The sequence below is a fragment of the Pteronotus mesoamericanus genome, unplaced genomic scaffold, assembly GCF_021234165.1.
Source record: "Pteronotus mesoamericanus isolate MK-2021 breed Mesoamerican mustached bat unplaced genomic scaffold, CSHL_Meso_final contig_657, whole genome shotgun sequence".
Taxonomy (NCBI): Eukaryota; Metazoa; Chordata; class Mammalia; order Chiroptera; family Mormoopidae; genus Pteronotus; species Pteronotus mesoamericanus.
In genome coordinates, this window is record NW_026555229.1 from 18,663,311 (window position 1) to 18,680,204 (window position 16,894).

Consider the following 16,894-nt stretch of genomic DNA (forward strand, 5'->3'; position numbering starts at 1 on the left):
CATAAAGGGCAAAAGAGTAGATATTTAAGGCTTTTTACGCCATATGGCCTTTGTTGCAGCTCTCAATTCTGCCCTTGTATCCTGGAAGCAGCTATAGTCATTGGGCATGGCTATTTGTAATAAAACTTGATTTGTCAAAATCAGCAGTGGGCCAGTTTGGCCTGCAGGCCCTGGTTTGCCCATCCTGCCCTTGATGATGGTTTGTTTCAACCTTTGAAATGTTAAATATGTTTTTCTTTCTTATTTGTATTGTCTTTAGAAACTTTTTCTTTTTGTTTTCATTTACCATTCTTAATCTCAGATCTATAGGCTCCTCACTTGCAATAAGATTTACCTCCCTGGGCCATAGTTTAGATGAAGTGAGGTAATTTATGCAAAAGCATCTAGCAGAGGGCTTGGCATACTGTTGCTCAGAACACAGAGTGTTTACTTATTACAGGAAAGTAATTCTATAATATTCTAACCACCTCTGTAGTCCTTCTGATATTAAAATAAATAGAAGTAGCCCTGGCCAGGTGGCTTAGTTGGCTGGAGTGTTGTCCCATACCTCAGAAGGTTGTGGGTTTGTGGCTTTGATTCCTGGCTGGGGCGCGTACGGGAGGCAACCTATTGATGTTTCTCTCTCTCATCAAAATCTCTCTCTAAAGTCAATAAAAAAAAAATTCTCAGATGAGGATTAAAACAAACAAATAAGTAAATATAAAAACATTATATGTCAACAAAGTTTAAACAATATAAAAAGATATGAAATGAAAAATAACGGCCTCATCTGCATTCCCCCAGTATCTCCTCTTGAAGGCAGCCACTCTTATCCTTTTGTTTTTTAATTTTTTTAACCTTTTGTTTTGTGCACAAACACAAATTTTGCATAACATTTTGCATGCATTTTTTGAAAGAAATATTTTCATACGACATCAGGTTTAATTTAATACAGTTGGATTTAACAGAATATACATCTTCCTAAAAAGTGGTGAGTAAATCAGTTTGTGGCAATGAAAATGCAATTGTCAATAGACTCTTATTGTATGTTACTTTTCCTTAATTTCTTATGTGTAAATTGGGATGTTTTTATTACATTCCTAAATCTAGGTGTATTACTTCTGATTTAGTTGTATTATTTTCCAACATTAGCATTGGAAATAATGGTATTTCTTTGCTTAGTTTTAATGGTTATTGAACACTAGCAGGACTGTTACAGATTTTTTGCGGGGGGGAATGGTAGTAGTACTTGACGTGTAAATTATCATGCTATGAAAGTAGTTTATTATGTATTGAAACCCATTTTTATCCTGTTGTGGAAATTAATTTGGCAGTGAGATGTCATAATCCTTCTGTTGTATCTTGCAGGTTATCGTTCAGTTCCAGCCTTCATCAGTGCCGGATGAATGGGGGACCACACAAGATGGACAGACAAGGCCCAGGGTTGTAAAGCGTGGGATTGATGATAACCTTGATGAAATTCCTGACGGTGCGTGTAATTTGTTTAAGGCCAATGTCGCTTCTAGACTTCTCTATTTTAGCACAATTTTTCAGAAGGAGGACATGAAGAAACAGTTAATAGGATTACCTGCCATAACATGCAAAAATCAGCTAGGTTGGCATATATCTTTTCAAAAATTTTATTACTTTTTGTCTCTTTTTACATTTAAAATTCTGTGAAGATATACAAATCATGTGATGTGGATTCTAAAATATGTATTATAAAGAAATACTTTACTGGTTGAAACTAGGTTTTTGACTGTGTTTTTGATCTTGTTTTGTCATGCCTCAATTAGCTTTTCTTATTCTAGTGCTCCCATGGCAAATGTTTTCTCTGAAGGCCAAATAGTAAATATTTTAGGCTTTGCAGGCCATATGGGTTCCGTTGCATCTATTCAACTCTGCTGTTGCAGTGTGAATGAGTCTATAGACTATGTAAACAAATGAGCATGTTTCAGTAAAACTTTATTTATATAAACAGGCAGTGAGCAGGGTTTGGACTGTGGGCCATTGTTTGCTAACTCCTGCCCCAGTGTTTGTCCTTTGGTTTCTCCTATTATGGCATTTAAAATATGGATTTTATTTTGATAGTTACATGCTTTATATTTGTTTCATTGTCTTATGAAATTACAAAATGAATGTATTCATATTGTGAATCTGAATGAAATAACCAGAGTAAAATAGTAGATTTAACTTGGAGGTGTTCCTATATATAGTATGTATGAATGTAACCAATCAAATAAAAGGATTTGGGGAAAACGTTTTAAAGTTTTACATTGGCAAATTGCTTCTCTGTACAGGGTTTAGTGCCCTGTGGAGTTCTGAAGAAATCACAAGACTATAGAGCCTCTATAGATACAAACCTGCTGATCTTCAATGTTGAGAACTCCTGGGACCAGAGACGGCCTGCTTCCTCTGTTCCTTGGTCCCGCTTACTGTTATTTGCCAAGACAGACTTTGATTTTGCTCTAATTTGGTAGAGAGTAATGAGGCTTATTAGATTGACAGGGCCATGAATTTCTTTGGGAAGTTTGTTATGACAAAAGGGATATCTGGAATATTGCTATTCAAATAAGAAAACCCAAACAAGTTTCCAGTTTATATGTGTTTGTGTGTGTATTTCTTTTGTAGGGGAAATGCCTCAGGTTGATCACTTGGTGTTCATGGTACATGGCATTGGACCTGTGTGTGACTTGCGCTTTAGAAGCATCATTGAATGCGGTAAGTGTTAGTCATTTTATTTCATGGAATGATTTGAGAACTAATAGAAGCACTCTTAAGTGTTCATTTTTAAAATAGCTTCCAGCTTAGGGACTATAAGAGGAGATTTAGATCACTGGGAATATTAATTTTTACTTGGTTTGTTCTTAAGACATGTATAACTCATAAAAATCTAGACTGTGAAGAATTAGATGCGGTCTTGGAAATAATTTAGCCTTTCTTACAGCCTCTGCTTGACCACTTCCAGCGACTAGGAACACCTGTATGTTGAACTGACTTATAGTGAATTAGTGGTGAGAAGTTGTTTAATGGAAGTATGAATCTGCATGGTTTACAGAAATTTTTGAAGTTTTTAAGCCTGTATAATAGTTCATATTTATTGAATACTTAGTATGTGCCAAATGCCTTGCATATATTGTTTTATGTATTTATTTTTATCCTTTCCCGAGGACATGCATATTGATTTTAGAGAGTGAGAAAGGGAGGGAGAGCGAGCGGGAGAGAAACATCAATTGGTTGCTTCTCTCATGCACCCCAATTGGGCACCAAAACTGCATCCCAGGAATGTGCCCTGACTGGGAATTGAACCCACAACATTTTGGTTTACAGGTCAATACCCAGCCAGTTGAGCCACACCAGCCGGGGCTATGTTGTATCTTTTAACGCTCACAATAAAGTCTTGAGGTGCAGGTGCTATCACTGTTATCCCCATTATTAGGTGAGGAACTGAGGCCCAGAGGGCTGAGTTAACCTCTCCCATGTCATGGTCTGTATATTCTGGAGCAGGTAGTTTGATTCCAGAGCGAGTATCCACAGTGCCATGCTGCCTGTATGTGGTAGTTAAACTAATGTTTTTCAGTCATTTGACATGTCTCTAAAATAATGAAAAGTTTAAAAGAACCTCTTCAACATTAGGTTTATTATTTGTTTTTATTCTTGAAAAGTTTGTTATAAAAATACTGAGGTAGTTGAGATAATTGTTAACTACCTGTCACGCTAGGAAAATTTAATTAATTTTATTTGTTGTTTTTCTTGATTTTTTTTAAGTGGATGATTTTAGGGTGGTTTCTCTCAAGTTGCTACAGACACATTTCAAGAAATCTTTAGAAGATCGGAAAATAAGCAGAGTGGAGTTCCTTCCAGTTCACTGGCATAGTGCGTTGGGTGGGGATGCCACAGGTGTTGACAGGTTTGTGGGTTTTGATAACTTGTTTTTCAGATTATTCAAACTTAGATTAAAAATTTAAGCCATAAATGAAATAGTTTATTATGATGTCAACAAATGTATTTTTTAACAAATATATTTTTTAATTTTAAGTTTATACTTGCTCTGGCATATGATTAAATACTGGTTATGTTTATATGCTACTTTTCTGTGCATACATATATTCTTTTTATAAATATTTAAGAGAATCTAGGAAATTTAAGCTGGTCTTAAAATACTCCTGTTATAATAGACTCCTGGTCAAGGAGGCAGCATAGGCAGATATGGCTCGTCTCTTTGCACAATCACATCAAAATTACAACTAAAATATAGAACAATCATCACTCAGGAATGTCAGAAATTGAGCTGAATGGAAATCTGATAACTATGGAATTAAAGAAACCACATCCATCCAGACTGGTAGGAGGGGCATAGACATGCAATGGGCTTGTCCCTCACCCACATGTGGTGGATAAAAACTCTGGGGGGGCGGGGATATCTCGGGATCAAGGAGTCCCAGCCCCACACCAGGCCCCCCAGCCCAGGGTTGCACTGCCAGGAAGATAAGTCTCCACAACCTCTGGCTGCAAAAACCGGGGATTGAATAGGTGGAGGCTTCTGGAGCCCCAAGCAGTTCCTCTTAACCCACACATGGACTCAACTACTCAGACTCACTCCTCTGAGCTTCAGTGCTAGTGTAGCACTTTGAAAGGCACCAGTGGTGTACAGGGAGAAATTGAAGTGTCTGGCATCAAGGTGAGCAGAGGCCTTTGTCCCTTTGCTAAGCCATCCACCCACAGAGCTTAGACTCCATCAACCTGGCTAACACTGTTTGACCTGCTTTGGAGATCCCCAGAGACTCTGCCCCACCCAATTTATAGGCCCACCCAAGCTGCTTTTCCATAAGAATGACTGGTGTTAGCTCCTAAATCCTATCATACAGGCAAGAGCTGGCTTCAGTGAGCCCCAGCTGCAGCCAGGTTAGATTCATAACTTGGTTTCACCTGGGAATCTCCAAGCCCAGCACAAGTAGCAGCCATCTCAGATTGCTTTACAGCTCAGGCAGGGTGGCCTGGGCAAAACACAGGTTGGGGCTGGCCTTGGCCTGCACCCAGGATGCTCCAGGGCCAGTGCATTCAGTGGACAGCTACAGGCCACATCAGAGCAGCACCACTCTGCCCCTACACAGCTGATCCTCGGTGGAGGGCAGAGACTGGTGGTCAGTAGTCAGCTAGTCCTTGCAGCTGACTGGCCTGGGTAAATCCCTCCCATTGACCTGCCAACAGCAACCAAGGCTCAACTACAAGACGAAGGTGTACTCAGCCCACATCCCAGCTTGGGTAATAGGGGAGGCTGTGCCACTGGACCTCATAGGACACCTACTACTTTAGGTCATACTACCAAGACAGGGAGTCAAAGCAGCTCTACCTAATACATAGAAACAAACACAGGGAGGCTGCCAAAATGAGGAGACAAAGGAACATGGCCCAAGTGAAAGGACAGATCAAAACTCCAGAAAAAGAGCTAAACTAAATGGAGATAAGCAATCTGTCAGATGCAGAGTTCAAAACACTGTTTATAAAGATGGTCAAGGAACTTAGTGAGGACCTTAACAGCATAAAAAATATCCAGTCAGAAAGAAAGGATTCACTAATTGAAATAAAGAACATTATTTACAGGGAAACAACAGTAGAGTAGATGAAGCCCAGAATCAAATCAATGATTTGGAACATAAGGAAGCAAAAAACAATCATGCAGAACAAGAAGAAAATAGAATCCAAAAAATATGAGGATAATATAAACTCCTCTGGGACAACTTAAAGTGGTCCAACATTTGCTTCATAGGTGTGCCAGAAGGATAAGAGAAAAAGCATTAAATTAAAAATCTACCTGAAAAAGTAGTGAAAGAAAACTTCCCTAATTTGGTGAAGGAAATAGACATGCAAGTGCAGGAAGCACAAAGTGTCCCAATTATGATGGATGCAAAGAGGCCCAACCCAACACATCATAATTAAAAGGCCAAAGTTTAAAGATAAAGAGAGAATCTTAAAAGCAACAGGAGGAAAGAAGTTAATTACCAGATGCTTGTCAGATGGGAGGGGGTAGGGGGAGAATGGGTGAAGAGTTAGTGGATTAAGAAGTACAAATAGGTGGTTACAGAATAGCCATGGGGATGTAAAGAGCAGTGTAGGAAATGGAGAAGGCAAAGAACTTATATGCATGACCCATAGACATGAACAGTGGTGGGGGGTTGCCTGAGGAGTAGGGTGCTGGGTGGAGGGGGGCAAAGGGAGAATAATCAGGACAACTGTAATAGCATAATCAACAAAATATTATTTAAAAAATACTGATACATAGTGATTTAGCAAGGGGGCTGTCCGATACATTATAGGGTATCTAGCAGCATCCCTGATCTCTTCCCACTAGATAATAGTAGCACCTTCCCACAGTGTGACAACCAAAAATGTCTATAGTCATTGCGACGTGTACCTCGGAGGTAAAACCACTTCTGGTTGAGAACCACTAATCTAGATTATTGTTTCTCAGTGGAGGCTCTTTTGGCAGGACAATTCTTTGCCGTGTCAGATTGTTGCATGTGTACAGTATGCCATTTAGTCTCTCTAGTGTAAATGCCACTAAATGTCCATAGCACTTACCAGGCACTGTGACAACTAAAAATGCCCCACTCAACTTGAAGTGCTTCTAATTGAGAACCACAGATTTAGGTAGCTTTTTTTTAAGTCTAGGCAAATATTTATGCTAGGACACTGGACTAATAACATCTGATTTTTGGTAAATATCCAAAAATGTCCACAGTTTAATAAAACTGCTCCTGCAAACAGTGTTCTATTCATACTGGGCCCTGTTATGAGGGTGTTTTCTTTTTCTGTGGATGTTCTTGAACTTTGCTATGGCCATTCTCTAATCAGGAAAGATTTTCATTCCCTTAAGCTCTTCTTCCTACTACTTTCTCTGTGGTCCTTTCCACTCACAGTTTTTGTCATTCTGATTTCCAGTAAATTGGAAGACAAATGAAGCTGTAGCTTTTCTTTAACAATAAAAATCTTTTTATAAGCCATGTTTTATATGATAACTCTTCAGAGAATCCCCAAATTCATAGTACAGTTAAAGGCACAAATAGCAACTTTTTTGCTATATCTTGATTTATTTATAACAACTCTGTCTACAAAATCAGCTCATAATTTATGGGATTTTTTTTATTCAAGTGTATTTTCAAGATTCAAAGTCTGAACTATAAAAAATGCCTAGGTTTAAGGTAGCTACTGACAATATACTTTTCTTTCTTTCTGAACAGGAATATTAAGAAAATCACTTTGCCAAGTATTGGTCGGTTTCGTCACTTTACCAATGAAACCTTGCTGGATATTCTATTTTACAACAGCCCCACCTACTGTCAGAAGATTGTGGAAAAAGTGGGAATGGAGATGAACCGCCTGCATGCACTCTTTATGAGTCGGAACCCAGACTTCAAAGGCGGGATCTCTGTTGCTGGTCACAGTTTAGGTAAAACTGTCAAATATCCATATTTAAAATATTTCTGGAGTCATCACCGTTTTCAGTGTGGATGACATCGTTAATGCAAGATTCAGAATAATAGATTTCAAGTTTAATAAAGGGTAGAAGTGAATGCTTTTAGTTCAGGTTCTGCCTTTGCTATTCACCTTTCATGTTACCTACTAATGTTTTATATTTTAATTGATTCTGCTGTTTGGTAAAACAAGAATACTCATTACTGATAATCTTGATTAACACCTAACTTTTTTATGACTTCTGCCTAGGGACTTTGAGAAAAAGTAGGAGAATGTATTTAGTGCTATAAAGAGCACCTAGAACATGATAAAGCAAAATGTTCTGTTTTTCAGGTTCTTTAATATTGTTTGACATCCTGTGTAATCAGAAAGATTCGGCTTTGTCAGAGTCTCCAAGGCCTTTTGCTGTTGCTAATGGAGCTGTCAAGCCGCCGCGTTTTCAGGAGAAGCAGGTATAGCTCAGTTAACATTTCGATTGGAGCTGGAGCTGAACAGTCTCCCAAAATCCGAACTGTTTCTATAGGTCAGAGTACACTGAGGTTTACAAATGTGATGGAACCACATAGCTTGTTGTTACTGTAAGAAATGGGAGCATGAGTGGTTTATTAAATTTCTATGCATTTTCAGAATATATAACACTTTGGATGACATACTACCAAAAATTATGATTTGTTTATAGAGCAGAATGATTTTAGAGATTCTATAGATCGGGAGACATTTCCTGGGAGATGTTCTGAGCTTCGTAATGTTTCCCCAACTTTTTTTTTTAAAGATGCCTGAGGAGCCAAAGCTGACCTTGGATGAGTCTTGTGACCTTGATGTTGAAAATGAAGAAGTCTTAACTTTGCAAGAAACTCTGGCAGCACTTAGCCTCTCTGAATACGTTAGCACTTTTGAAAAGGAAAAGATTGATATGGAATCTCTGGTACTGATGATAGTTTGATTCATTTTTATGTAAAATTGTTTTTCCTGTGCATAAATTAAAAATTAAGGATGATTTAAACACTCTTATATTCTTACATCATAATATATTCCAGATAAGGCAGAGGCTTAAATGTTTAAAAAGTTGAAAAACACAGGAGAACTTAAAAAAAAAAAAAACCTGAGGAGACTTTTCTAAGTGTGACCCAAAACCCAGAAGCCATAAAAGGAAAAACACTGCATAGCAGGAGATGCTGTAAACAACATCTAAAGGCTGATGGTAGATTAAGAATATTTAGAACACATGTAGGATACAAATGGCTTATCTCCTTACTATTCAAAGCTTTTACTACTTAGTTACACAAAGATACCAACACAGTAAGAAAATAGGCAAAGAATAAGAGCAGATGATATACAGAAAAGAAAATAACGTGGCTTTGTGTACGAAATCTCATACCTATGAGAAATGCAAATTAAAAGAAAAATGAGATTTTTTTTTTTAATCTATCAGTTTGGCAAAAATAGTTTGATGATAACAGTATGGGAGAGCTCTGGTGGTGTGGCTCAATGGATTGGGTGCCGGCCTGCAAACCAAAAGGTCACCAGTTCTATTCCCAGTCAGGGCACAAGTCTGGGTTGTGGGCTGGGTCCCCAGGTGGGGGCGCACCAGAAGCAACCACACTGATGTCTTTCTCCATCTCTTCCCCCTCTCTAAAAATAAAATCTTTAAAAGAAAATACAGCATGGGAGAAAAAGTAAGTTTATAGTTGTATATGAAACATAGAGTTTATTTTTGTATTAATTATTAGTTATTGGATTATAGTCCATATGAACAACCAGAAACCCACTTTTGCACCATTCTGTATACTATGTGGCCAGAATGAGGGGAAGTAGGCAGTGTTACATATTGTTGGTAAGAGTGTAAATCTTTCTGGAGGGCAGTTTAGCAAAGTCTTTTAAAATATCAAAAGTACCCTTTGCCCCCAGCATATTCACTGCCAGGAATATTTCCTGTAGAGAATTATTTACTCAAGAATATGCATGAAGATACTGCACTGTTCATACTAGCAAAGCCTTCATGACGCCTTTTGTGTCCACTACTAGGGCACTAGTGAGGTTATTGTGCATCCACGTAATGGCTCACCTACCCTGTAGCTGTTGAATGAATGAGGCAGTGTCTGAGATACCAGGGAGAAATAACCTCATAGGCACATCATATGAAAAGACCAAAAGTTCAGTCCTGTTTGTATAGCAGGACACACTCACACAGAAAGGCACAGAGGTGCTGTGTACGTGTCAGATGTCTCATGAAGGAGAGCAACTTGCCGTCAGCTGCTGGTGAGAGAACCTGGTTGGGTGGTTGGGGCAGGATTGGAAGGGAGAGACGTCAAAGTGTCAGCTTGATTAGCTTTTGAATTTTGTACGACATGCATGTATTTTCTGTTAAAAAATTAATACAATGATTTGGATGTGGAGGACTAAGATTTTACAGCCTACATTAATCCATGATTTAAAAACAAAAAAATTAACTTCTAAAAAAAGTGATTAGATCTTAGATTGCTTTAGATGTGTAGTTCCTTTTTATAATCTTTTTTCAGTTTCAATTCTGTCAGTAGACTAATTAACATGTTTGTTTTCTCTTAAAGCTTATGTGTACAATCGATGACCTGAAGGAAATGGAAATACCCCTGGGACCCAGAAAGAAGATTGCTAACTTTGTAAAACATAAAGCAGTCAAACTGGTAAAGTTCCTCTCTGGCCCCCACTCATCTGTGACTATTGTGTTTGTATTTGGAAAGATTTCGTTAACACCATCATGGCCAGGCTGGCTGAAGTGCCCCGGCCCCAGGACATAGTTACGGAGCTGATGGAAGCTCCGACCTGGGAGTCAGTCAGAACTGGATTTACATTCCAGTTAGGGAACCTGACCACCCAGTTTCCCTGGGACTGAGAATTCCCTGGACAGTGGACTTTTTATTTGTAAAGTCGGAATTTCCTAGTGCAAAAACTGGATAAATCCTGGACAAATAAATGAGTTGGTTACCTTGATTCCCAGTTCAACCACTTATTAACAGCATATTCACAAACAATTTGCTTACCTTTTCTGATCCTTGCTTTCCTTCATTCCTGAAATGGGAATCATAATACCTTACTTACAGGGTTGGAATGAGGATGAAGTAATGTATATGAAGATCAACACCCAATAAATATTAGCTCATTTACTCTCCTCCCAGTTCTTCTCACCTTCCAAAGATAGGAACATACACACAGATCTCATTAATGGTAACCAAAAAGCAAAAAAATTCTTAAAAATACAAAACAAAGCAACAATAGCAACAGTTAAAAAGCATTTAAAACAGGGGAAAAACTCACTTGTTTAGTTTTCATTTATTAAGTTGATTTTACAGAGATTTTTCTAAATACTTAATTCGAAAAATTAGATGGCACCTAGGGTGGTTTTTTTTATTGTTATTAACATGATCTCTGTTGATCCATTTTTGAACTTCTGTGATTCTTTTATTTGTGTTACTTCCTTGAAACTTAACATATGCCACCTTACCTAATGTCATTTTGGTCATAGGACTGATTTGTTGTGACTTAAGCGATTGAGTTGGTCAACACTTTTTTTAAATATATCTTTTGGGTCAGGCACAGTGCTCAATTCTTGGGATGTGGAGATGAACTGAGGATGTTGTGTCTAGTTAGAGGGAGAGATTGACCACAAATGATGACACATAGAGAGCTGTCCATGCTGTCAGAGCCAGGTGAGCGTGGCAGGTCTGGCTGGGAGAGAAGGGACTGGGGTCGGTATCAGGAGACTTCCCCAGGACGTTGGTATGTGAGCTTGAGGGAGGGGTAGGATCAGGGACTTGGTCTTGTAGGTGTGGGCCTGCAGCTGAAACTGAAGGCAGGCTGAGAGTGGGGCGGGCAGGGAGTTCTGAAGGCCCAAATGGCAGGTGTGGAAGTTTGGATTTTTCTCTTGTAAGGGTGTGGTTCTCAAATATGTTTTTATGGCCATGAAAATCATGACTTCTTGAAACAAACATCATGAAATGCTGACCTGCTTATAATTCTATCACTAATTACAGTTTAACACCAAATCACCTGTTTAGTCTAAATCTTAATGTTCACTTTAGAATTTTTAAAATTTAAAAATAACATACTATAAATTCATTATAAAATTTTAGCCACAAGCAAATATTTCTATATTAAATGCATTTTTAAACATACTGACTCCTTTCTGGTTTTTCCATTAACATTTGTCTCCATGTGCACAGCAACAAAACACAAGCGTGTAAAAACAAAAACAAGAAGCCAGAAGTTGTTTTCGGGCCCTACAGCATATCCTTGACTTTATTCTGTAATAGAAGGAAAAAACAGTAGAAAAGCATTTTAGACTTCTTGGAAAATTTGTGGAAGGAGTCTGGTTTATACACTATAGTTGCTTGGATGTATGATTTACGGCATTGTAAGAATATTTTGAAAAGGGTCAAAATCTATAAAGTGATCTTTTTTTTCAAAGTCAGAAGTAATTGCCTGTGGGTGAACCATGACGTCTTCCCAGCCATGTTGCTCTTCATGAAAGATGAAGATCACTCTTCATCTTTCATAGATAACAAGGTGCTGCCAGATGAATAATTAGATAATATAGTGTGTCCTGTTGATTTAGTGTAACTGAAGTAATGGGACCAAAATTAGCCAATTATTTTATAATATGGACATCAAGTATTTATAGTCTGAGTCTTTTTGTCCCTTTGTAATCTATCTTAGTGATTTTCATTTGGAAAGGAATAGTTTTTAATGTTGGGAATATTGATAGTCAAGTATGTGTATGTTTTTATAATTATTGCATGAGTCTAGGGGAAACAAAACAGTTTACAACAGGACAATTTATGATCTATTTAGACAGCTCTCTTAAGCAGTTGAGAGAGTAAGTTCTGTGAATGAAACGGGATACGCTTCTGAGGGAGAAAGCAAATTTAAACTGGAGAACCCCGGAAACGCCCTTCATTTTGGGTTTTTGGGTTAATCCTGTGCTACCTTCCAAGGGCGGAGATAAGCCTTCCGAAACATGAAGGGTGGAATCAGTTCCAAGGTGGCTGGCAGAGTTTCCTTTTTCCTGTATTGCCTGTTGAATTAACCAGTTGGACTCTTCCTGATTTCCTAGTTCTGTATTTTGCCGTGTACAGTGTGCACTGTTTTTGCCCAAATTTTCGAGAGAAAGATATGCATTATACAGTGGTATAGTAATGGGCATAATAATCCCATACATCATGTGCACAAAAACTTGGGTGCGCATTAAGTGTGGGAGCACATACTCATTATACACGCCAAAACATGGTATTTGGGGTTCTGTGACAGATAAGACTGATTTGGCAAGCTGTTTTGTTTAGGCACTGTCAATAACAGTTTAAACAGAGACTTACGCAGTCATTCACAGCCTGTGGATTGAGGGCCACTGGAACATGTGCTTGTGGGGAGGGGACAGGTCTACCCTGGCATTGCTGCTGCTGTATCTGTGTGATGACAAATCAGTGTGAATGGGTTTCATCTCCTTTTTAGATACACCTTTTCCATAATGCTCCCGAAGCTTTTGTTCACTTACTGAAATGTGGAGATAAATTGATCTTAAGTATTTGTGGCAATAAGTTTTGACAATTTTCGCACCTTTGTAATCACAACGTAAAACAAGAAATGGAATATTTCTGTCACGCATGCTGCTTTCTAGTACGCTTCTTCCACATACAACTACTGTTCTGATTTCTATCACTATTGAAAGTTTGCCTGTTCTATGTAAATAGAATGAACACTGTGTATGTACTCTTTTGTATCTGGCTTCTTTTACTCAAACTTTTTGTGTGTGTGTGATTCACCAAATGGTTGGATCATTGCTATTCATCACTTTTATGTTCTGAGTAGTTATTCTATTGTGACTATAGAGCAGTGCGCTTCTTCATTCCTCCCCAAATGCTTTTGAGGAAAACTTGTAGTGGTTCCATGCAGACATAATGTGGAGTGAAGAAATTTCTCCTAAGTTAGGCATCTTTATAGAAGTATGTATTTTAAAATTATATAATACTTCTAAACTTTCTAAAGTTTATATCTTGAAGAAATTGGCATTTTTACACTTTCATTAAAACTTTATGTGGGAAAATATTACAGTATAATGATAAATCAATATTTAGATTGAATTGTAGCTATTTTGCTGTATTTTTCATGCTTCATAATCTTTTTTCTTAAGAATTTTAAAGTAAATTATAGACATAATGGCATTTCTTTCATAAATATTTAGTATGTGTCTCTAAGAGGGACATTTCCTTAATGCTACTACATCACTGTTGTGCCTAAGGAATTTCTCATTCCTTAATATTGAGACAGCATGTTTTGTGGTGATAACTCATAAATGGACTTTTTTCCTCAAGGTTATGTTATGAAATTTTGGTATGTCACAGGAACAGAAAAAAGCAGCCTCAGAAAAGAAGGCAGTGATGGCAGCTTCGACAAAAGAACAAGAAGAAAGTGCTCAGAAACCTAAAGAAACAGCTTCTCTCCCCTCTGAGTCTACTGATTCCAAAAGGAAACTTCCAGTTGGTACTTATGTTTCTTCTGTTCATGTTGATTATGAGTCTTTTGAAGTCGGCACTGGACAGGTAAGTTTACCTGTGACTAGAGCTGCATAGTTTATGTTGGAATCACATATCTTTATTATGATCACATATTTTTAAATTCCTTAAATATTTATTCAACATTTATGGGAGGGCTAGAGAAACCTGATCTTAATAAAACTTGTACACTTCTTTTATAATGTTCAAAATAAGGGATTGAATGTGTACTGAATACATAATCTAACTTTTGAAATTGTCTTTATTTCAGTTTTTCATCACTCAGTTTTACAGCAGCATTCTCTCATAGTCACTGGCAGCAGAAGGGGCAGTGGTGTTTTTAGTACTCACAGTTCTTTCCTTGCGGAATCGATCAAGTAGTTGATCATGCTGCATTTAACAATATACTTTGATATGCTTGTGTCTCAATGGCTTAGAAGTCTGAAAGTTTTTTGGACATTTCTTTAGTATATTTATTATTATAAAAGTCCATTATCGCGAGTTTATGAGTGATGTCAAGAAGGCAGAAGAAAATGGAACTGAATGTTTGCTACAGCTTGTTCAAGCTTTTTTTAAAAAAAATATTTTATTTATTTATTTTTAGAGAGGGGAAGGGAGGAAGAGAGGGAGAGAAACATCAATGTGTGGTTGCCTCTTGTGTGCCCCCTTCCGGGGACCAGGCCTGCAACCTAGGCATGTGCCCTGACTAGGAATTGAACCGGCGACCCTTTGCTCGCAGGCCAGAATTCAATCCACTGAGCCACACCAGCCACGGCAGCTTGTTCAAGCTTTTAAGCCCAATTTATTTATAAAGATTGCCTTTTAAAAAATGCCTCTCATTTTTAAAAACATGAGCAAATTTGAACAGACTCTAGCAAATAAAGACAGATAATTCCTCACCTCACTGTGAAGGATCAGGGTGTAGGAGACTTGTAGAACCAGGGGCTCCATGCCAACAGGATCCTCACTGTGTGCCTTGCTCTGGAACTTGGCTTTCTTCAGGAAACTGGAATCATGGGTGTCCGTGGCTTTGTGCTCATTTCCTTACCGCTTTATGGTCACAAGGATAAGGAATCTACCCTGCTAGTAGGTCCTGTTAGGAAGTTTCAAGAAGGTATTTTACTTGATCTAGTTTAAGTCATGAGTCCATTTGGGACCAATTCTTGTTGCCTCGGGAATGGGGCACAGGTTGATTGACCCAGCTCAGGTCACCTGCCACCTCCATGGTGGGTGGGCTGGGGTGGGCCATGGGATCTGTTACCCAAAAGGTCCTTGGGCATTCCAAATCATAGCAGCATTGTGCATCATTCGTTTCCAGGGAGCCAAGAAAGAAACACCGATTAAGCAAATGAAGATTAACAAATAATCTCAAAATGTCCTTAACCAGAACTAACCACCATTAGGGGTTTGAAGAAGGCCTTCTAGACTTTTCTTTGAGCTTCTACTTACTTATATATTTTAACAAAAATGGGAAAATACTACATGTAATGTTTAACTAAAACATACTGCTGTTTCCAAGCAGTATACAGTTGACCCTTGAACAAAAGGGGGTTGGGGCGCTGGCCTTGCATGTGGTCACAAGGCTGCGAATGATCTTTGACTCTCCCAGAACTTCATTGCTGATAGCCTTCTATGGACTGGAAGCTGTTCTGATAACATAAAATAGTCGGTTAACATGTATTTTATATGTTACATGTATTATGTACTGTGTTTTTAAAGTAAGCTAGAGAAAAGAAAATGTTACTAAGAAAATCATAAGAAAACATACATTTACAGTATTTATTGAAAAAATCTGTATATAAGTGGACCCATGCAGTTCAGACTCATGTTGTTCAAGGGGCAACTGTATTATGAATATATTTTGTTTCTGTATTTTTCTACAACTTCTTTTTTTAAAAGTATTTTATTAATTTATTTTTAGAGAGAAGGGAAGGAAGGGAAAAAGAGAGGGAGAAAAACATTGATCAGTTGCCTCTCACACACACCCAGCTGGGGACCTGGCCTGCAACCCAGGCATATGCGCTGACTGGGAATCAAACTGGCAAACCCTCGGTTTGCAGGACAGTGCCCAACTCACTGAACCCTACCAGTCGGGGCTACAACTTAATTTTTAATGACTGCTGTGTTTCACTGTTTTGAAAGATAATGATTTATTTTGACATTTACTTATTGGCTATATTAATGTCATAGGGCTGCCATAGCAAAGTACTACAAATTAAGTGGCTTAAAACAACAGAAATTTATACTCACAGTTCTGGAGGCTGGAGGTCCAAGATCGAGGTGTCAGCAGGGTCATGTAGAGGAGTCCTTCCTTGCCCCTTTCTTGCTTCTGGTGGTTTGCCTCATGTTCCTTGGCTTACAGATGCAATCCTCCATTTTCACGTGGCGTTTTCCTGTGTCTTCTCATTATCTTGCCTTTGTGCGTTTCTGTCTCTGCCCAAGTTTTTCCTTTTTATAATAATACCAATTCCATTGGGTCAGGGCCCACCCTAAAGACTTTATTTTAACTTGACTACTACTATTTCCAAATAAGGTCAGAGGTACTGATCTGTATCTTTTTGGGGAGGACAGATAACATTGGACATACAAGATATTTCAATTTTCTAGTCTTCTAAGTGATCCAGTGAGGAACAGTTTTAAACTAGTTTTCCTGTGCACATTCTTTATTCTTTCTTTCAGTTAAATAAGTAGAAGAAGGTTAGCTGGGCCAAAGGATGTACACGTGAAAATGTTGGTAGTTGTTGCCACTTGCCAGTTGAAAGGCTGTGGCAGCTGGCACTCCTACTGGCAGTTTGTCAGATTGCTTTTCTCCCTGGCTCCCTCACTAGTACAGACAGCCCCCAACTTGTGGAGGTTCAACTTTGTCATGGTTCAGAAGTGATATGTGTGCAATAGAAACCATACTTGGAGTTTAG

At 38.3% G+C, this 16,894-nt stretch overlaps 1 protein-coding gene across 3 annotated transcripts in view; it reads left to right on the top strand.

The window, feature by feature from the left end:
• The window catches only part of SEC23IP (SEC23 interacting protein), a 38,230-nt gene that overhangs the window by 9,895 nt on the left and 11,441 nt on the right, over positions 1–16,894 (top strand). For all 3 annotated transcript variants that reach the window (XM_054581615.1, XM_054581613.1, XM_054581614.1), the window contains exons 6-13: positions 1,348–1,468; positions 2,611–2,700; positions 3,748–3,889; positions 7,221–7,429; positions 7,789–7,907; positions 8,228–8,380; positions 10,023–10,118; positions 13,830–14,027. In XM_054581615.1, coding sequence (XP_054437590.1) covers positions 1,348–1,468; positions 2,611–2,700; positions 3,748–3,889; positions 7,221–7,429; positions 7,789–7,907; positions 8,228–8,380; positions 10,023–10,118; positions 13,830–14,027 — 1,128 coding nt within the window. The remainder of the gene's footprint in view (positions 1–1,347; positions 1,469–2,610; positions 2,701–3,747; positions 3,890–7,220; positions 7,430–7,788; positions 7,908–8,227; positions 8,381–10,022; positions 10,119–13,829; positions 14,028–16,894) is intronic.